The following is a 19565-nucleotide window of genomic DNA, read 5'->3' as shown; positions in this document are numbered from 1 at the left end:
CAAAGCATCAATTACTCTGATGCTCTGACTCTAAATTGCTCCACACATAGCACTCCACAATATAATGCCTGATGTGAATCTCCCATAAAAATAATACACAGAATAAGTCTATCATGTGCTTCTTATTAAAAAAAAAAAAACCAGCCAAAAAGCATCCTGAATCAAAGCAGCCAGACAACTCCCCCAACTCCTTCTCTAAACCCTTTCCCTTCCCCCAACACCTACCACCAGATTCCTCTTTCCACGGCAGGGCTGGTGGATACTTCAAAGAACACTGAGCAGCCCAGACTCCCTTCCTTTTTAGCTTTCATCCACCAGGAGCAACAGGAGCCAGTGCTTGTTTAGTTCTTGTTCTTTTTTATTTTTAAAATACAATAAAATTCTTTCAATATAAATATATCATTTCATTCAAAAACTAGAAAAAATACTATAACCTTGGTCACTGCCCAGCAGGAAAAGTTTGATTATTTAAAGAATCAGAAATCAGGTACCCAGTTTCAGTGTGATTTCAGACCCAGGAAAGTCTTGGTTCTACAAACAAACCATTCCAGAAATTATAACGAGTCCAACACACCATGCTGATTGTCTGGCTTGTGGCCCGAAGTCAATGACATTGGAGTGAGTTGAATTTGACACCAAGACTACAATCGAATTGATATACAAACATATAAATTACTGTGGCGTATTGCAGAAACCCATGAGATTTTTCTAGTGTTCAACGGCTAATAAGTTACTTGCTTCTGGAAAAAAAAAATAACTCAAGTCTCTTTCTTTTCCTGGTTCAAGTGTGAAGTGCACAGCTCTCGGGAGTCCGCGGAACGCAGGGTGCCCAGCATTTTGTCCCAGTGTGTGAAGTAAGGAGCAAAGTTGCAGTTAAACTGGGAGTGATGCAGATCGTGGTGAGCCACGCCCCCGTACCAGCCAAAGGGCACTAGTCTGTGAGTGGACCAGGGGAAGTCGTAGCCCGAGTGGTCCTCCACCGACAACCAGATGTTAACCACGTGAAAGGTGAGGATGGTGAGTGGGTGACACTGCAGCATCGCCACGTTCAGCACGTCGAAGAAGGTCAGAGAAAACAGCTCCCAGATGCTCATGTACTGCGTGGCCAGCGCGAAGGAGGACGCGTTCTGGTGATGCACCTTGTGGAAGGCGCGGTACAGCCAGGGCACCTTATGGTGCAGCAGGTGCCACGCGAAGATCTCGGTGTCGAAGAGCAGCAGGCAGATCAGGACGTGGCTCAGGAGCTGGAGGAACTCCGGGGCCTCCGGCGGCAGGAGCGCGGGATTGCGCGCCCAGTGTAGCAGCGTCACCGGGAACACGAACACCAGGTGCTGGTAGAGCGTCTGCCCCAGGCAGGGCAGCAGCTGCCTCGCGGACGGCGAGAAGTCGGGGTGGATCTTGTAGCGTCGTACCATGGGCACCCAGGGACACAGGACGTCTAGCACCACGAATGGCAGGCAGAAGCCCACGTAAGTGATGATGGAAAAGACGACCGGGAAAAAGGGTGAGCGCGCGAACGCCTCCCCGGTCCTCATGGAGTCCCAGAGGGGCTGTAGGAGCAGTTGGCTGGAGCAGCCCAGGTCTTGGAGCTCCGAGCCGTTGTGGTAGCCCATGCTGAGACTGTGCCCCACAGTTCCAGTCTCCCCAATCCCGCAGACTTTTCTTAGGACCGCGGCCCCGCCCCCAGTGATGTCAGCGGTCCTTCCCTCAGTTCCCTGACACAGAATCTTGCTTAAATAGCACAAAGCTGTGCGTTAGGTTGATGTCTCTGTCCTGTCTCACAGCTGCATCGAATCGCCTCTTCCACATACACGCATGCAGCCGCCCTTGAAGCCAGTCTCCGGGCATACGGAGTTGTTTGCTCACTTTTAGGCTGACGTCTATTGACACAGGAGTGAGCAATTCTGGCTTAGGGAAAGTCACCCGCCATCCCTGCTGCAAAGTCTGATGGTGTTCATCACCATCAGAAAGTGCTGTTTCGCCACCGAAACAGAATTCTGAGTTTTAAAGTGTCTGTTTTGACAGTTTCAAGACATTCATCTATATTTTGAAGATCTTTGGGTGCGCGCACCTCACCGGAACAGTGATCTTAATGGATGCACTGCAAACAGCGATAGACTGACTTCTTTACAAAGAGGGAACCCAGCTTCTTCCACAAAGGCTCCAAAAAGTAGCAGCCAGGCTCCAGTTAGCGCGGACGATCCTCCCCTCAGCTTAAAGTCGGGGTGTCCTGAACAGGAACCAGATCATGAAAGATGTCCGGAGAGGAGGCAGCCACTACCAGCCTTCGCTCTGGGATAGAGAATGGAGGATACTGTCCTTCACATCCACTGAGGGTCCCTCGTTTGGGCCAACGCACCTCAAAGCCTGGTGGAGGCTATGATCTATGCAATCCTACAGCCTCCCAGGAAACCTGAGAAGTGCTGGAGATGTCCCCATCTCCCCTGCCATTTCTTTGGAGGTCCCTTAGGCTCCAACTTCTCCCCAGCCCTCAATTTTTCCCTGCTCCTCAACTCCTCAGCACCCTCTCAGATGCTGGGGCTGTGGGGCCAGAGACTGCGCACTGGAGGTCTGTACTGGGTCCTGGGAGAGCCCCCAGGGAGTCCAGCACACAAACATGCCCCGTGTTTCCCCTAGGTGACTAACACGTGGCATAAGAGACCCCAGAGGAAAGCCAGGGGCCATTCTCCCAGTTTTTCCTTCTTGTGTTTGTGTCCTGAAGGCGGCCGGCCCTTCTCTGCTGGCAGTTGACATAGTCTTATGCAAGCTTGCATTTTCCCATGCTATTTTTCAAGGGAAAACAGCCATAGTGACCCTAGGAGCCTGCTGTAAGACCTGAAGGACAGGCGGACTGCAGCCTCTCCCTACTCCCTGGCAAGCACCAGCTAAGAGTGTTACTTGTGATTTCACTTTCCTGGAGAGCTGGCTTCCCACATCCATCAGGAAGGAGGCAGTGTTCCCATTACTGTGGCTTCACAGCCCTCCATCTAAGGGCTTAACACACACAACAAAAGGAAATAAGACACATGTCATTTTAGCTCTGTACTTCACAAATAACAACTAGGATATTTGAAATTAAAATCAAATAGGATTTCTTACAAGCAGAAAAGATAAAAAGATATAAGGAATGAACACATATTGTAAAAACACAAAATAATAAATGGGCCTAACATATACCCAGAAAATGTGTGTGTGTTATTAAAAACAGGTTCATTTTATATATACATATGTGTGTGGTATGATATATATATACAATAGGCAAGTTCATAATTCAGACTGCCTATTTGCTATGTGTCCCAGAGTTATCACTGATGAAGGAATATGCATATTCTTCATTCATTCTTTAGGGCCCCTAAACTGCAACTTTTAATCATATAGAAGTCTTTTTAGAAAGTAAAAATAATTTTATAAAACCTATTACAACCATTACGGAAATCAGTGTGGCGTTGTCTCAAAACAAAACAAAACTACCATATAAACCAGCTATACACTCCTGAGCATATAGCATCCATATCCTATTGATGTAAAAGAAGCATAATGTGACAGAATGGTATTATAAAGGACTTACTAAGAGTCTTCTTAGAAAACATTGAGTCACACAAGTGGAATTTAGCTAGAGGAGTGCTTCCTTGAAAATACCCCAAAGATAAGTAGCCTGCTAACCAGACCTTCAAGAGATAAGGGAAATTTAGGATGCTAGAATATAAATGACTACTGACCAGAATTGGCCAGCCATTAGGCTCTGGTTCCCATGACAAAGGAGAGAGCTGGCCGACTTATGACCAGTCGTTAAGCTCCAATTCCCATACCAAAGGCATATCTCTAACAGACAGCTCATAGTGGGTACTGTCCTAAGTATCCACAAGTAGGGACACAACGGCCATTAAGTCCCCTATGCTCTCATTAGGGAAAACATAATTCTGTCAGGTGGGCAAGATGACCCTTGGCAACAACTATTTGAAAAAGAACAATACTGTCATACTCAAAACAACTCTTTGCTGTGTAAATTTCCTATCTGCCTAAGCAGCCAGACTTGCATGTTCCCATCTCGGTTTAAGGATGACAGTGTATATAAAATGTGTGTGCCTAAGCATATATTAAGCTAACGAAATCTTCGGTTGGAGGCTGGCCCTTCCTTCATTTCTAAATATATGGAGTGACTTCTCACCAGGAAGGCGTATTATTTCCCTAACACTACCACAGACATACCCATCCATGCATGTTCATTGCTGCCCTATTCACAATAGCAAAGACATGGAACCAGCCTGGATGTCCATCAACAGGTGACTGAAAGTGTGATACATCCACACAATGGAATTTGATTCAGCTGAAAGAAAAATTAAATTCTGGAATTTGCAGGAATATGGAGGGACCCAGAAAGTATGATATTAAACAAATTCAGAAGATAGCAACTACATGTTTTCCTTATATATTACACATTCCTAATGTGTAATGTATGTTTTATGTACATAAAGGGGGTAAATGAAAATAAAGCCTAAAAACCTAGGAAAGATACCAAAAGAGGGTAAAAAGAGGTGCTGAGGACAGTGTGGAGGACAAAAGGACATATGTGATATGAAGACAGAAAAAAAGACCGAGGGAGGTTACGGGGAGATTCAAGGGAGGTAAAGAAATGGGCACGATGAGAAGGAATCTACTAAAATACACTTTGTTAGAAAACATCACAATGACATCTAATGCCTTGAATGCTGATGTTTTAAAGAAAAAAGCTACAAACTCACTAAAGTCCTCAAAAAATAAGAAAAAGAAAGAAAGAAGAAAGGAAGGAAGGAAGGAAGGAAGGAAGGAAGGAAGGAAGGAAGGAAGGGAGAGGGAGGGAGAGAGGGAGGGAGGGAGGGAGGGAAGGAGGAAGGAAGGAAGGAAGGAAGGAAGGAAGGAAGGAAGGAAGGAAGGAAGGAAGGAAGGAAGGAAGAGGGAGGGAGGGAGGGAGGGAGGAAGAAAAAGGGGAAAGGAAAGGAAAGGCTCCAGTGTGCATGGGAATGTTACTATGGTCACCATGCTCTACTGGTCTATCTGCCATTAATGAGATGGGGGTAAGAAATAGCTTTGAGCTTCTTGACAGGCAACACATAAGAAGAAAAGAGGACAGTTTTTTGTTGTTGTTGTTTTTTGTTTTTGTTTTGTTTGTTTGTTTGTTTTAGTGTTTCCCCACAGGGAAACAAAAGGAGGGGGCAGGAGGGGGCAGATCTCCAACCTCCCTATTGGTGGGTTTCTTCCCGTTAGACAGTAACGGACTCCTTATTTCCTCTCACATGCCCATGCTGTTTTCATCTTCACTTTTAGGGCAACTTAGGAAGGTTCTTCTTTCTAGTTCCTGATAAATGTAGTTGTTCTCTTGATGCACATCTCTAGGAAGAGAGGAAGATTTGGGGTTTGTTGAAAAAAAAAAAAACAGATAAACTAACAGAGCTCACTATCTCAGAGTTACAAATGTGTTATCCAGGTTCCTTTGGGCACACATTGTTCCTGGCTTCTGCACTCACTGTCATGCTTGGATGTGTTCAATCTGCTTGTACACTATAAAAGGTGGGTAGCATGGCTTGATTTGCATTTAACTATTATCTGTGCTGTCAAGACTTTGTGCTTCCAATCCAAACCAACTCATCTTCATTCTATTTCAGTGGTTCTGTTGTCTGCCATTATTGGTCTCCACGTGCTTATGGCATCAAACCCTGTGAAGCAAAACCGGGGAGCCAGGCCTTCAAATGCCCTGTCCCCATGTCATTGCACCTCAAGGCATGCCAAAGAACAGCTGTCCTCCTGCAGTTCCTGAGTATGGAGCGCACAGGACAGATATTTGTGTCCAATGTAGAGATACGACTATCTCAAGGAGTCTCTTGGTTAAAGTCTTCACAGCCTGATGCCAAAGAAGGAGGCATAATATAACAGATGACTAAGCAGAACTTAATGAACCAGAACAAAATTGAGTCTTGTGTGGCATTTGCTAAAGTGGAGACTTTCCTTGAATTTGCTGGCATATACCCTCTGTACTTTCTGCAAACCCAAGAATGTAATAGTTTCTAAGTGAGTAGATCTTTTAGAGTAAGGATCCTAGGACCTTAAGGCCAAGAACCTTCCTCCCCAGTTGCTCACTCTTTCTAGCTTGCACTTGTTCTCTCTCTCTCTCTCTCTCTCTCTCTCTCTCTCTCTCTCTCTCTCTCTCTGTCTCTGCCTCTCTCTCTCTCTTTCGTCTACCACCCCCCCCCCATATCCATGTGAACTAAAGTGGAACTGGAGCCTAATACACACCAGACACTTTGTCACTAATCTCCAACTCCCCCTGTCCTAACCATAGTATTCTGTATGTAAAGAATGTTCAGAAGATACTGCATGTCCATTTTAGAAGATATCAACTCAAATTTGAAGATAAAAATAGGCAAACAGGCTTCTATATTTCTGTATTTATTAATTTTTATGTATTTATTGTGGAACACTAGTAGATGCAGTTTGGGTCTGATATTCAGGGACATCTGCCCACATGAGTAAGTGTTCTGTGGTTTCACACCATATCAAGACTTTGGCCACACTCTATCTTGTACTTTTCCATTTGATTTAGACTTCCTCTTTATCATTTTCATCCTGGCCGGAGCCCCCTAACAGCCTTCAAAGACAAGAATCCTTTCTCCTCCAGTTATTCTCAGAGTCTGAACATAATTAACTCAGTCTCAACTACTGTTTGGTACCAACTCACCAAATGTCTTCGGGGAGTCCCACCAAGAGAGCATGTGGCTAGACAAAGCCGGATGCTAACAATATGTTCTTTTCCGATGAGTTTGGTGGTTTCTTTTCTTTCCCGAGTGGGACAATTTGGACAGCTATCTGACTGAAACAGCTCTCCTTCAATATCGGAGATTAGCAGCAGGACCCAAAGAGGTGGGGTGACCTCAAAGATCAAAATATGACCTCACATTTCGAAGATGAAAGATTCAGTCTCAGATAGGTCAAGAGTAGCTAGGGCTAAAGAGGAAGTTACAGATGAATCAAGAGTTAGATTCAGCCAGTTCTTAGCCAGGGTGGCTCTCAGAAGGAGTATTGAATCTGCTTTTATGTAGTAATTTTCAAAAGATTCAGGGACCACTAATTAACCTTGATAAACAATAGACAATAGTAGATGTTGATGAAGAAGCAGGGGATGTTAGCTCTCCATGCATGCCACCCCCCTGCTCCAGAGCTCCCTTGATGCCCCGACAAGCCAGATACTGATGCATATGGTTTTGATTTATCTTGTGGTGTGTAAGTCAGTAGTGTCCATGCTGTTGGAACTGTCATCGGCCGCTCTGAAGCAGTCAGACATATACAATTGTTCCTAGTCAAAAAGGCATACTAAGCCTGTAAAGAGAGAAAATGTCACCAGCCCTGTACTCCTCCCTGATCAAATAGGTTGTCACAGTGATCAAAGCTTTAGGAGAAGGCTTAAGAACTCCAGAACACATAGCTTAAACCATGCCAAGTCCATTTTTATAGTGAAATTGACACAAAAGGTTTCATTTGGCTAGTTCGGAAATAGACTTGAAATCTGAACCAAGCCCAATACAACAAATACTGCTGAATGATGTCTGACAATTTTTCATCAGAATACTCCCTTAAACTGCCTTCCATGCATCGCAGAAAATCAGAGTGGCTTCTAGTCTTAAAAATCTATAAATTACATATTGTATAAAATATATTAAAGAATAAATGATAGGGGCTGGAGAGATGGTTCAGCATTTAAGGACTTGAAGAGAACCCCTATTCAGACTGGGATCAGCCATCTGCACTCACATGACCACTTACAACTGCCGGCAACTCTGGTTTCAGAGTATCTGATGCCCTCTTCTGGCTTCCTAGGGCACTAAGTATATGCAACGCACTTATATACATGCAAGCAAAACACTCAGACACAAAATAAAAACAAATCTTTTTTTAATGACAAAATATCCAATTACTGTCTATTTTAAATGTCTTCATTTATCAGTCAACATCTTTACTGGTCACAAACACAAAATAATCTTCATTGTTTGACAACAAAATCAATAAATGCTGGTACTTAAGAGTGTGAGACTTCAGTTAAAGCCTTTTCTACTGCCTATCTACCCAATTTTCAGGTCATATTTGGGGGGACAGCTACTCCTTGAGGACATTTTCAGATGTTATTCATTATACAAAAACTAATCATTATCCTGGCTAGAACTTACCACAGCCACAGCCCCACCCATTATCAAATTGCCAACTGGCTCAAGAAGCTCCCTAAGAGGACCATCCAGAGAAAGCTTTCTCAAAAGCTGTTGTGGGAGCTGAGTTTGGTGATGAAAACTTGTAGTCTCAGCACTCAGATGGGGAGACAGGAGAACTGCAAGTTTCAGGCCAGCCTGGGAATAATAGTGAGATTCTCAAAACAAAACAAAACCACCAAGGGAGGCTGGCAAGATTTACAAGCAAAGTCAAGAGCGTCCTCTTGTGGGGATGAAAAATAGTGATTTATTTTCTCCCCCTTCATTCTCCATTTATTTCCCCCACAAGACTACATCTTAGAGAAGGGTCACAAATAGACAGGTGATAATACAGTTGATCTCAGCCAAAAGGCGACAGGGCAATAATCCCAAGGAGGCTGAATATTAACTTCTCCTCTCCATAGGCTGCAGGATTGTAGAGATCTTTACATTGTCAACATAGGACTTGGTAAAGCCAGTTGAAAAGCCCCAGGGAGGCCTCACCAAACTGTCAGAGGGCTTCTAGGGGCAGCAGGCTCAACTCACAGATACCAAGACAAACTAAGTATACCACAAAGCAGGGTGGGAGCACAGCTCAGTAGTGGAGTCCTTGCCTAGAACACACAAAGGTGATCCCTAGCCCTGAGGGGGGCGGGTGGGGAGTGGGGGCAACAGAGGCTTATGCGTCCTGGACAAGAGACCACAAATGGAAGCAAACAGGCAGAGAAAGCCAGTGTGACAAGAGCAGCCGAGTGGTATCTGCACCGTCAGACTAGCCCACCCACTTCTCTTTAGTTCCCAGTGCAAAGTCTGAAAAGAAGACAGGATGGACAGGTAGAAAGTACGGCGTGCACCACTGTTCATCCTGCCATCTGGCGGCCGTATGGAGGAACTGGGTTAACCACGCCCTCTCAAGGACACCTGGGAGGCCCTTTACCAACAGCCACAGCTGGAAAGACCAAGTCACTTATGGCCCTCCCTAGAACAGTCTCCACACTTCTGGGGGAAACGACAGCTAGCAATTCCAACTCACTGCCCCTTTCTTTCAGCTCTGTATTTCATTGGCAAAACCCGTTTGCCTTGGTCAAAGGAGAAAGAAGGGCTCCTGGAAGGAACCTGTGGCCAGGGAGGAGGGTGACTGCAGGAGGCACACCCATTGTTTTGACTACTTCAGTCCTTTCCAAGGCTGTGAGGAAAAACCACCCAGAGGTTGTGCCAGTCTTTGGACCTACCTAGGTATCACTTGTTATAAGCATGTATCCATCTTGTCAGTCCCCACATAGTTACTATAATGAAGACTCCATTGGAGCATGCAAAGATGAATGGTGGTGTGTACTCTGTACTTAAGTGCGTAGGAGTTTGAGCCCTCTGATCTGTTTTGCTTGCTTTGTTTTTTTTGCAGGCACTAGGGCATGGACTGTCTCTGTCACCTTCATTTGTCTCATTTGTTCAAGGAAGGAGGTGACTGACAGGCAGCCCAAGGTTCTGCCTGCAACTAGCCACTGCCTGGGGAAGGGCTTCATTACTGCCTGGTCTGAATTCAGAGCCTTGCTAGCATGAACTGCGCAAGCAGCCCCAGCCCTCTTTTGGCCCAGGATCCCTTTCTCACCCCCCAAATTATTCATGGACTATGTTAGTGAAGTTTCCAAGGAGGGGAATGAGAATAGAGGAAAAGTCCTGAGTCCCACCCAAAAAAAAAAATCAAGCATAGACTAGCCATTAAAAAGCAAATACCACCACACAATTGTTCAGGCCTGTGAGGCTGAGATTTATTGAAAAATTTAAGTATGAACCTTTAAAATGTTACAAACTTGTATCATTCCGCCTGCATGTATGGACCAACATCAAGTAATATTGCTGCATCTAAGTTAACTAGGTCAGAAAACTTATCAACCAGCTCTTCGGCTGACAATAGACACATCAGTGCAGGCAAAGCGGACAGACTTGGGCTTCCTGCACACAATATTGCGCATACAACACTGGTTTTCAAGCTAGAATTCCTGAGTTGAACTTTGACCTGAAAACACTCAGTTCATTTGCGTGAAAATGAGGCAGGACACTTGTCACAGGCAGCCAGCCTTGGCTTCATGCAGACACCATCATTGCAGCCACATTCACTTCTGGAAGATCAGTGGTTTGTCCCTTCACAGGATGCTTCTTCACAGAAAAGTGACCTGGTGGGCAACCACATAAGAACACACACAGTTGAGTGTATCGATCTTCAAAGTATTTACAACAGTTTTTTGTTTTGTTTTGTTTTTAAATCAGTGCAATCTGCTTTTCAAGATTCTTGGCTTTTTTTTTTTTTTTTTTTTTTTTTTTTGGCTTAGCTTGGCATGGAAAAATCTGAATATTTGTTAAACACTTGTTATTGAGGTTTGATAAAATCGAAAAGAGAATATTTATTCCCGGCAAGGCTGGGATAACACTGGATTTGACCAGGTAGTAAGCACATAAAAACATGAAAAATGTTGTTTAGACAGGTAAACACAGGATACATTGGGCTGGAGAACATCTAAGGCAAGGAGATGAGAATTGAGTACTTTGGGTTTTTTTTGCCTCTGTCTTTGGTTTTTTGAGATAAAGTCCCAATCTCTAGATAAGCCCTAAATCTAGCAGCAGTCTTCCTGTCTCAGTCTCCCGAGTGCCACGTCAAGCCCAGAACAAGGTGTTTTTCATACTGTGTTCAGATGAGAGACAGGTTTATTTCTGCTAACAAACGACAGCTTGAAGTGTCTTCTGTGTGCTCCCTTGTGGTGGGTGGGAATAGAAAGGTAACTGAGCAGCTTTCAAATTACAGAGGGGTTGGCAAGAAAGCTCTGTGGGTAAAATGCTTGTTCCACAAGCCTGAGAAAGAACCTGAGTTTATATCCCTAGAATCAATGTAAAAACGCTGGGTGGCGCGTCATGTGCCTATTACCCCAGCATTGATGAGAGCGAAGTCAGAGACAGGCAGGTCCTGGAGGCTCATTGGCCAGCCAGTCTAGCTGAAATGGCTTCCTCCAGGTTCAGCAAGAGACCCTGCCTCAAAAAATAAGATGAAGAGTGTCTGAGGAAGACAACCTCCACACAAGGCAGGTCTGGCCCGTGCACAGCACACACATATGCATGTATAAGTGGCACACAAACACCAAAAACAATTGTAAAAAAGTAACAGAATGATTCCAATGACGTTTTCACATATCACCCATACTTTTTAAAGACTTAGAGAGGCATCGCTGGTCGTTTATCATAATAAAATTAGACAACTAGCATGCTTCTTACTAACCAGAGAGCACTGGACATCTTCACAGTCATCATTTGCTTGCATATAAAAAACATTTAGGCAAGGAAAACACAAGCATTTTACAGAAATTAAGCAAACATCTTTTTGCCCTATTAAAGGATATATACCTCAAGTCTGGCTTTCACTGGTATTTCCTCAATAGACTGACTATTTCATTATACATCCTCCAGGGGGCATCCAAACCCCAGAGAAAATCCAGATGTTCCCACTCAGGAATGTGCTTGTGGTACACTAAGTTGGGGATCTGAGTCAGTAAGATATTGACGTCTCTGGTGTCTGCCAGCCAGTCTCGGTCCCCGCTCCACAAAGCAGTGGGTACAGACATGTCTCTCAAGTCATACAGAGGGGGGTAACTCTGCAAGAAAAAAAGATTCACAGAAATCTTTGTAATTGTTCTTGTTATTGTTTTATAAATGTTATAAAAATTGTAATAAATGCAATCTCCATTGAAAAACAAATGTCTAGTAAGTCTGACCTGAAATTAAAACAAATAAACAGACAAAACCCACACATTTTGAGAATCACTTTCCTGTTTTTCAGGCAGTCATGACAAGGAAAGAATTGGAGCTGTGGACATGTTCCCCTCAGCCACACTGTAGGGACCATTTAATCCTGATTGATCACCATGGTTATCCCTAGATGTGGATGCAAGGACCCAACTGAGCAGGAAGGAGCTGTGTTCAGATCCTCCTACATTCTCCCCCTGAATGTGAGAAAAGCCGCACAAACCCTCCATGGCGCAATTTTCTAAACTTTAAATCACAAACACAAAGGGCTACTTTCTAAACTTTAAACCACAAACACAAAGGGCTACTTTGGGAACTAAGAAAAACAGAAAGATTTTCATACTGCAGGGAACTCGGTGCTCAAAAATGGGAATTTTATTTTTGCACAGAGAAGAGGCTTAAGCCCTGTAATAGGTCTGAGGTCTCACCTCCAGCAAGCCGCCAACAGCCCAGGGCGTCCCGGTTCTAAAGTGTATGCTTATGACCCTACCGAATCCCAGTGGCCCCTTATCTACAGCGAGAGAGGATGGGGACAGGAGACCTGCACCATTCCACCACTGACAGATCTGGAAAGATCTGAGTGTACTGAGAGAAAACACCTTGCCTAGCCAATTCTGCTGACAACATTCCCCTGGTAGCTGAGCCCAACCAAGTTCTGGAAACCCAGGCTGGCTTCTTTAGTAAGTTTTCAAAGCTTATTTTAATTAAAAGTTTTACCTGGTTATAATGAAAATAATTCTTGTCACTGCTTCCCCAGTCATAAGCTTGAAACTTCTGGTGTTTAACAACCTAAAAACAATAAAATTTGGAGGAAAAAAAAGTTAGCAGACACTGAAGTTTGAGATAATATCATAGGTTGCTACAGTCAGCCAGATCTTCAGAAATCAAGTTATACCCAAATCCAGGTTTATTCATCATTTCCAAATTTTATATATATAAACATATATATATATATATATATATATATATATATATATATATATATATATATATATATATATAAAATTTTGGTGGGGGAATTGAGACAGGGTTTTTCTGTGTAACAATCCTGGCTGTCCTGTGCTGTGGGATGGTCTGTATGTCAAATGTGTTGCTCTGATTGGTCAATAAATAAATCACTGATTGGCCAGTGGCTAGGCAGGAAGTATAGGCGGGACAAGGAGGAGAATAAAGCTGGGAAGTGGAAGGCTGAGTCAGAGAGACACTGCCAGCCGCCATGATGAGAAACAGCATGTGAAGATGCCGGTAAGCCACGAGCCACGTGGCAAGGTATAGATTAATAGAAATGGATTAATTTAAGCTGCAAGAACAGTTAGCAAGAAGCCTGCCATGGCCATACAGTTTGTAAGCAATATAAGTCTCTGTGGTTACTTGGTCGGGTCTGAGTGGCTGTGGGACTGGCAGGTGAGAGAGATTTGTCCTGACTGTGGGCCAGGCAGGAAAACTTTAGCTACAGTCCTGGGACTCACTCTGTAGACCAGGCTGGCCTGGAGCTCACAGAGATCCACCTGCCTCTGCCTCCTGAGTGTTGGGATTAAAGGCGTGCACCACCACACCTGGCTCCAAATCATTATTTAAAATAAAATTAAAACAGTGCTCTGGTTTCCTTTACTCCATGACTGAATTTCCAACTGGATAGTTGGGAAAACAGCTATGACCTGAAGGGTTACCCCCATGAGATGAACTTTATCTGTATGGACGTTTTACACTAAAATTTGCTCCTTAGGCTTTCTCAAAGAGGTAGTGATTTTACTTGGAGATGTACATGCATATTGATATTTCAGACTGTGATCAGCTACTGTATGTACAACAGTGGTCCAGTAAAGCTGTATCACTAAATGACATTGTAACTATCACAGTTTGTGTTCAGTATACTCTATGATGTTCAAACAATAATGACATTGCTTAGTGAAATGTTACCCGAAATGTATACCTCTCCTTAAGAAACGCCTGACTATACAAACATAAGGTTATGTTTTTGTCTATCCTACTTATCTGTATGTATTATTTATTTAGATTTTGAGAGAGTATACATGTGTACACTGTGTGTGTGTGTGTGTGTGTGTGTGTGTGTGTGTGTGTGTGTGTTACACACACTTGCATATGTATGGAGGCCAGAGGTTGATTTTGGGTATTTTCATCAGTCTCTCTCTCAATCCTGCTTTTTGACACAGGATCTCTCTGAGCCTGGAGCTTACTGATTGGCTAGGCTGGCTGGCCAGTGAGCCCCAGAAATTTTTCCTGTCTCCTCATCCCTAGCACTGGGATTACAGGCACTGCCACAGCACCCTGACATCAAACTCAGATCCTCATGCTTGTATGCAAACATTTTTGCCAACTGAGTCATCCTCCCAAGCCCATTTGTTCATGTTTTAATGACTTACTAACTGAACATTTTTCTTCAGACCTGGTACACAGCACTAAACTTTTCTGTACGCTATCACAATTTTAACGAGCGATACTACCACTATGAAACGATAAGAGTATGAAAATATCAACAAAAATTCATTTATTTGTGAAATGTCAAACAATACAAGCTTATATTTCCCTTAAACGCCCAAATTTAAATGGATTAACCCCAAAATTGTCAAGTCAAGAGAAGTGCAAATTGTTCATTTTGGCCACATGATGGGAACTGGCTAAGAAAAAACCAAACAAAACCAGACATCCTTTGTCAGAAATGTTCTTGATAGCTGTAAAGTTTCAGTTCGCATCAACTACATACATCATAACGTATTTCTTTTTGATAGGATAAAATCAGTGTGAGATTAGAGACTACAGGGAAATGCCACTAGACACGTTTAGCATCCATTTTTGCCATTGCAGGTGACAGGTGTTAAAATACTTGTGACATACTGAGCAAAATACAGACAGACTTACAGCTCCTGTGACTGCATCCACTTCTACCTCTAACTGCAAGAGCTAATGCCCCAGTGCAGCCACGGTATGCAGGTTTTCGTTTTCCACACTCTCACATGTCATACGTGTGTACAAAGCACCAGGTCAGTAGGAAATAGCTTCTAGCTCAGCCTAAGTTTAGTGTGCTCAGTGTCCCTTGGGACTTCAAGCTACCAGCACTGTTTTTAAAAACTTAATCAAATGTACATTTTTTTTCAACAAGTTTCAAATAGTGGATGGCATCAGAATGATCTAAGGTAGTAATTAATATGCAGATCCTAGGAACACATTCAGAATTCAGATCCTGGATGGATGTGGGACAGGCCCAGAAAACTATTTTATCAGTATCCTCAGTAGTGTGGCTAACACTGTAAAGCTAGGTGAGGACAGGACTCTTCCAAGAAAAATAAGTACCCAGGCTCTGGTCAGCGGTCAGGAGGCGAGAGACAAGAATAGGTGGGACCCGGTTATAAGCTTGTCAGATTTGGCTTGGAGGTTGATATGGTCAACCTTGATTGTCAATTTGATGAAATTTGGAATCAACTAAGAGACACCTCTAGACATGTCTGTGTCTAGGAGGGTGTTTCCAGGAAGGTGTATCTAAGGAGGATGGGAGATCTACTCTGCATGGGTGGTATTCCATGGATGGGACTAAATGAAGAGGAAAATGAGCCAAGCACCCGTATCATTTCCTGAGGCCATCTGACAAGTACCAAGGTCATCTCAAGAGCCCAGGGGGAGAGCAGTAACAAGAAAACACCAGGCAACGGCTGGACAAAGTACCTCCTGTATTGACAGAGGGACACCGCAATGAGCAGAAGGGCAAAGGGAACAGTGCCCTCTCCACGGAGTCATGGGTTTGGAAAATGCTGAAACCCCAAGGTCAGCTTGGCCAGAGAGCAATGTTATGGCTCTTAGCCTACAGTCTCTAACCCTGGCCAGCTGCTTAAAGGGGCAGATGAAAGAAAGGGGCTGGAATTGGAGCAGATGTTGAGGTTACAGCCAATCCAGCTGCTCTCTCCCAAACCCAGTGCCCAGTGGGGGCCCTCGAACACTGAGGATGAAGGAAGGACCTTACTGTGATGACAACATAGCATGGTCTCAGGGCAGCCACAGTTTCAGCGTGGCCAGGGGCCCCTGAGAGGCCAGGCAGAGTGGTTACTTGTGAACTGTTGAAGCATGGGGCATACCACACATGGGCTGCTGGTGGCCACTACGCTGACAAGTAGCTCACTGTCTGCCTTCAGAGTGCCTCAGCCAGCCGGCGGACATATTTGGGAATGCATTGATTTCTGAGGTGACAGAAATGAGGCCTTTTTGAGACATGTCCAAATAGAGAGGTAAAATGTTCACACGTGTCGGGGGTTAGTATGAGAACATAGGAAGAAAACAAATGATCATATACGAAAATATACTTGAGAGTAACAAGGACCTGAAAGAAGGGCATTTGTGAATTTGAGAGCCTCCCAAGGTCTAAAGCATCTCGTTTAAGTGTTAAATGTGTGCTGCAATCATGGCATGGTCAACCTGCATTCTGGGGACCCCTCTTCTAAAGAAGCCACACAAAACTCTGTCACCTGACATTTAGCTTTCCTGACACAACAGTAACCGAAGAGGAGGCTCCTTAAAGAGATGCCTAGAGAGGGCAGTTCATGTCAGCCAGTGTCTCAGACCACACTTCTTCAGATCGGGCTCCGAGGCAAGAAAGGAGGTCAGCGTGGCACCCCCCCCCCCCCAGGGACGTGCACACTTGGCTAGTAGTAGAAGCTGATGGATAGGTTTTCTAAAAATAAAGATCTTTCTGAATAAAAGGGACTGAACTACTGATAAATATGATAAGGATAATCTCAAAATCATTATGTTGAGAAAAACAGCCAGATAAAACTAAACAAATACATAATACTGTACACCTCTATTCATATGAACTCCAGAAAAGGCAGAACAGACTGCAGTGAAAGAAAGCAGATCAGTTGCTGTGTGAGGAAAGGATTTACCTAGGAACATGAGGGGACTGTTGGAGGTGGCAAGTATGTTTCCTATCATATTTGAGGCAATGGCATTACAGCTTATGCCAAAATGTATCAAGTTGTACGATGTAAATAGCACTGTCATGTATATCGCAATAAAAATGCAAAAATAAAAACCCAAAGTACAGATTCTCCAGTGCAAATGAATTAGAACCTCTGTGGACACAGCAGTCTGTTTTTGGTTTTTTAAAGTTTTTATTTATGTTTCTTTTGTGTACATGACGGAGGGAGAATATGCACTTGTGAAGAGCAGAGGACAACTTTTTGGGAAGCTGGTCCTCTCCTTCTACCTGTATGTGAGTTCTGGGGTTGATTACAAGTTGCCTGGCTTCCAAAGCAAGCACTTTATCTGAGCCATCTTGGTGACCCATAGGTTTTATTTTATTTTTTAAAATACCTTACTTATTTCAGTTTATTTATGTATGGTGTGTGTGTTTGTGTGTGTGCACGTATGTGCTCGCACATGCATGCACAGTATACATACAGAGGTCAGAGGACAACTTGGAATACATTCTGTCCTTGGACCTTGTAGGTGCCAGGGATCAAACTCAGGTCATCAGCCTTGGCAGCAAGTGCCTTTATCCACTGAGCCATCTCCTAGCCCCATACTCTTCATTATTAAAGTCAGTGTACTTCCCACGTCTTATTTTTATTTGAAAGAATGCTTTATTAAAAGGTGTAACCCTTAAGGAATGAAGTGTTTCTGGTGCAAGTGTGTCTGCCCGGTACTCAGAAGCTGCTATCTAAGGCACCTTTAGAGCATCTTGGTTTGAAGCTTAAACAGCAAAGTATTTCACACCTGGGATGAGGTTAGCTGGAAAAGACCATTCTCAAAACTATGCTCTAAGGCAGAAGTAAGTCCTCCCTTATTGTCAAGTGGGAAAAGGGGAGCCAGTTGTAAAGCCATTGGTAGGAGAAAAAAAGTAGTCCCCTTCTTTTAGAAATGATTCTGCCTAGAACCGCTTCTTTCTGAAATGATACAGCAAGAGACATCAAGTAAACGCAGAGACATTTCCTACCTCAAATGTGTACTTACTATCTGTGTAGGATCATTAGAATAATTTTATTTCCATTTTAAGATACTTTTCTTTTTGATCCATATGTGAACTCTAAATGCTCTCCCACTGACATACACTGCTTATGTGATAAAATGATCCAAATTCGATTTTAAACTTAGTGACTCCCGTTATCATACATGAACGCTTTGGCTCGGGTTTATCCACTGATGTTCTGGGCACGATGTGTTCGTGGGTTAGTGCTGAAATGACAGCTTCTACCTCCGGAGAATCCTATTTTATCAAACATGAAGTAAATCTGGTACACAATAAAAAAAAAAAAAAAAACGGGAGGAGAAAGGAAAGGGTCATAGGAAAGGAATATATAATCTGGAGTGGAAATAAAGGAGAAAGAAGTGAGGGAGAGAAGAGAGCAAACCTCTGCCTGACCACTGCCAAGTGAGCCCACGCCCAACAGTGTGTATCACGAAGGATAACTAAAGTGCCCCAACTTAGTGACAAGCACCCTGGACTGTAGGAAGGAAACAGATGCGTTGTTTTGTTTTTGTTTGGGAAAGGCGTGCAGGGGACTGCTCTGGGAATCCATGGCTCGTCCAGCACCAGCTTTACTCAACACAGACTTTACGCGTGCCCATCTGTAACCCTGGCGTGCTTACCTGGCTCCAGTGTAGTACATTTTGCACAGACGTTCCTGCAGGACAGTGTGTTGTATACACTTCCACTCTAGACTGAAAGATGAGTGTGAAGAGTTAGAGAATGAAAACAGGGTTACGCTGATATGCACTAATACATTTTCCTCTTCAAAAGATAAAATAATACTAATCTATACATAGTCTTTCAGAATATTAATCTCTCAGAGGTCAGAATATATCTGACTGCAAATACAGGCGATAAAAATGCACACACCTGCGGAGTGCAGAAAAGGCAACAGTGAGGTAAAATAACGCAAAGGGGTACAGGTTGCAATCACAGGTCATTTTTATCTTCTTAATGCTTTCCTAAAGTTCCAAACTTTACAAACTTAAAGTCTTCCTTTAATCATTAGGAAGAAATAAAAATATCCCTTTAAAAAAGTCTCTACCGCCTTCATTGCAGAATATTTTGTGGGGGGCAGGATCTGACTAGATAGCTCCAACTTGAACTTCAGGTCCTCCTGGCTTAGTCCCCCAAGTGCTTGGGTTACAGACTGCACCACCACACCTGCCTTTACTCCAGAATTTTAAAACCCTTTTCAGAATTCAACACTCTAAAATATAAATACATTTAGAAACACAAGCATGTTGTAAGCCAGAGATTTACACTTTGTAACAAGCATAAATACATATATATAGACAAATATATGCTAATGCGTATGGTATATATCTCTGTGTATATATGTATATGATGCTCCAGATTTAAACACACATAGCTTTTTTAAAAAGAACACACTTCTAGAATAAATGCTATATAAATATTGTGACTTGTGACCAATCCACACATTAATGGTTTCTATCTAGGTTCTGTGTAGGAAGCTGACAGGAATGAGCTCGAAGGCAGCAGCAGATGGCACCACTTGCTAAAGTTGATTGTTGTCTTTCTTTTTGTTGTTGTTGTTTTTGTTTTGTTTGTTTGTTTTTTCAAGA

At 43.4% G+C, this 19565-nt stretch overlaps 2 protein-coding genes across 3 annotated transcripts in view; both read right to left on the bottom strand.

Moving 5' to 3' along the window:
* Positions 1 to 254: 254 nt before the first annotated feature.
* Positions 255 to 1835, bottom strand: Ch25h (cholesterol 25-hydroxylase). The gene has a single exon (XM_052763279.1). It carries the CDS (start codon positions 1611 to 1613, stop codon positions 759 to 761), a length of 855 nt encoding a protein of 284 aa, XP_052619239.1. The 5' UTR covers positions 1614 to 1835; the 3' UTR covers positions 255 to 758.
* A 6071-nt stretch (positions 1836 to 7906) lies between these two features.
* The window catches only part of Lipa (lipase A, lysosomal acid type), a 35611-nt gene continuing 23952 nt past the window's right edge, over positions 7907 to 19565 (bottom strand). For both annotated transcript variants that reach the window (XM_052712153.1, XM_052712154.1), the window contains exons 8-11: positions 18600 to 18671; positions 12720 to 12791; positions 11604 to 11851; positions 7907 to 10384 (exon numbers count right to left, since the gene is read on the bottom strand). In XM_052712153.1, coding sequence (XP_052568113.1) covers positions 11618 to 11851; positions 12720 to 12791; positions 18600 to 18671 — 378 coding nt within the window. In that variant the 3' untranslated portion in view covers positions 7907 to 10384; positions 11604 to 11617. The remainder of the gene's footprint in view (positions 10385 to 11603; positions 11852 to 12719; positions 12792 to 18599; positions 18672 to 19565) is intronic.

The sequence above is a fragment of the Peromyscus californicus genome, unplaced genomic scaffold (assembly GCF_007827085.1).
Source record: "Peromyscus californicus insignis strain IS unplaced genomic scaffold, ASM782708v3 Scaffold_4__1_contigs__length_199733344, whole genome shotgun sequence".
Lineage (NCBI taxonomy): Eukaryota > Metazoa > Chordata > Mammalia > Rodentia > Cricetidae > Peromyscus > Peromyscus californicus.
The sequence above is the reverse complement of the archived record's forward strand: the minus strand, read 5'-3'. Positions and strand labels throughout refer to the sequence as shown.

Bases quoted from the DNA above. Each gene is read 5' to 3' on its own strand.
- Ch25h (XM_052763279.1), bottom strand. From the start codon at position 1,613: ATGGGCTACCACAACGGCTCGGAGCTCCAAGACCTGGGCTGCTCCAGC.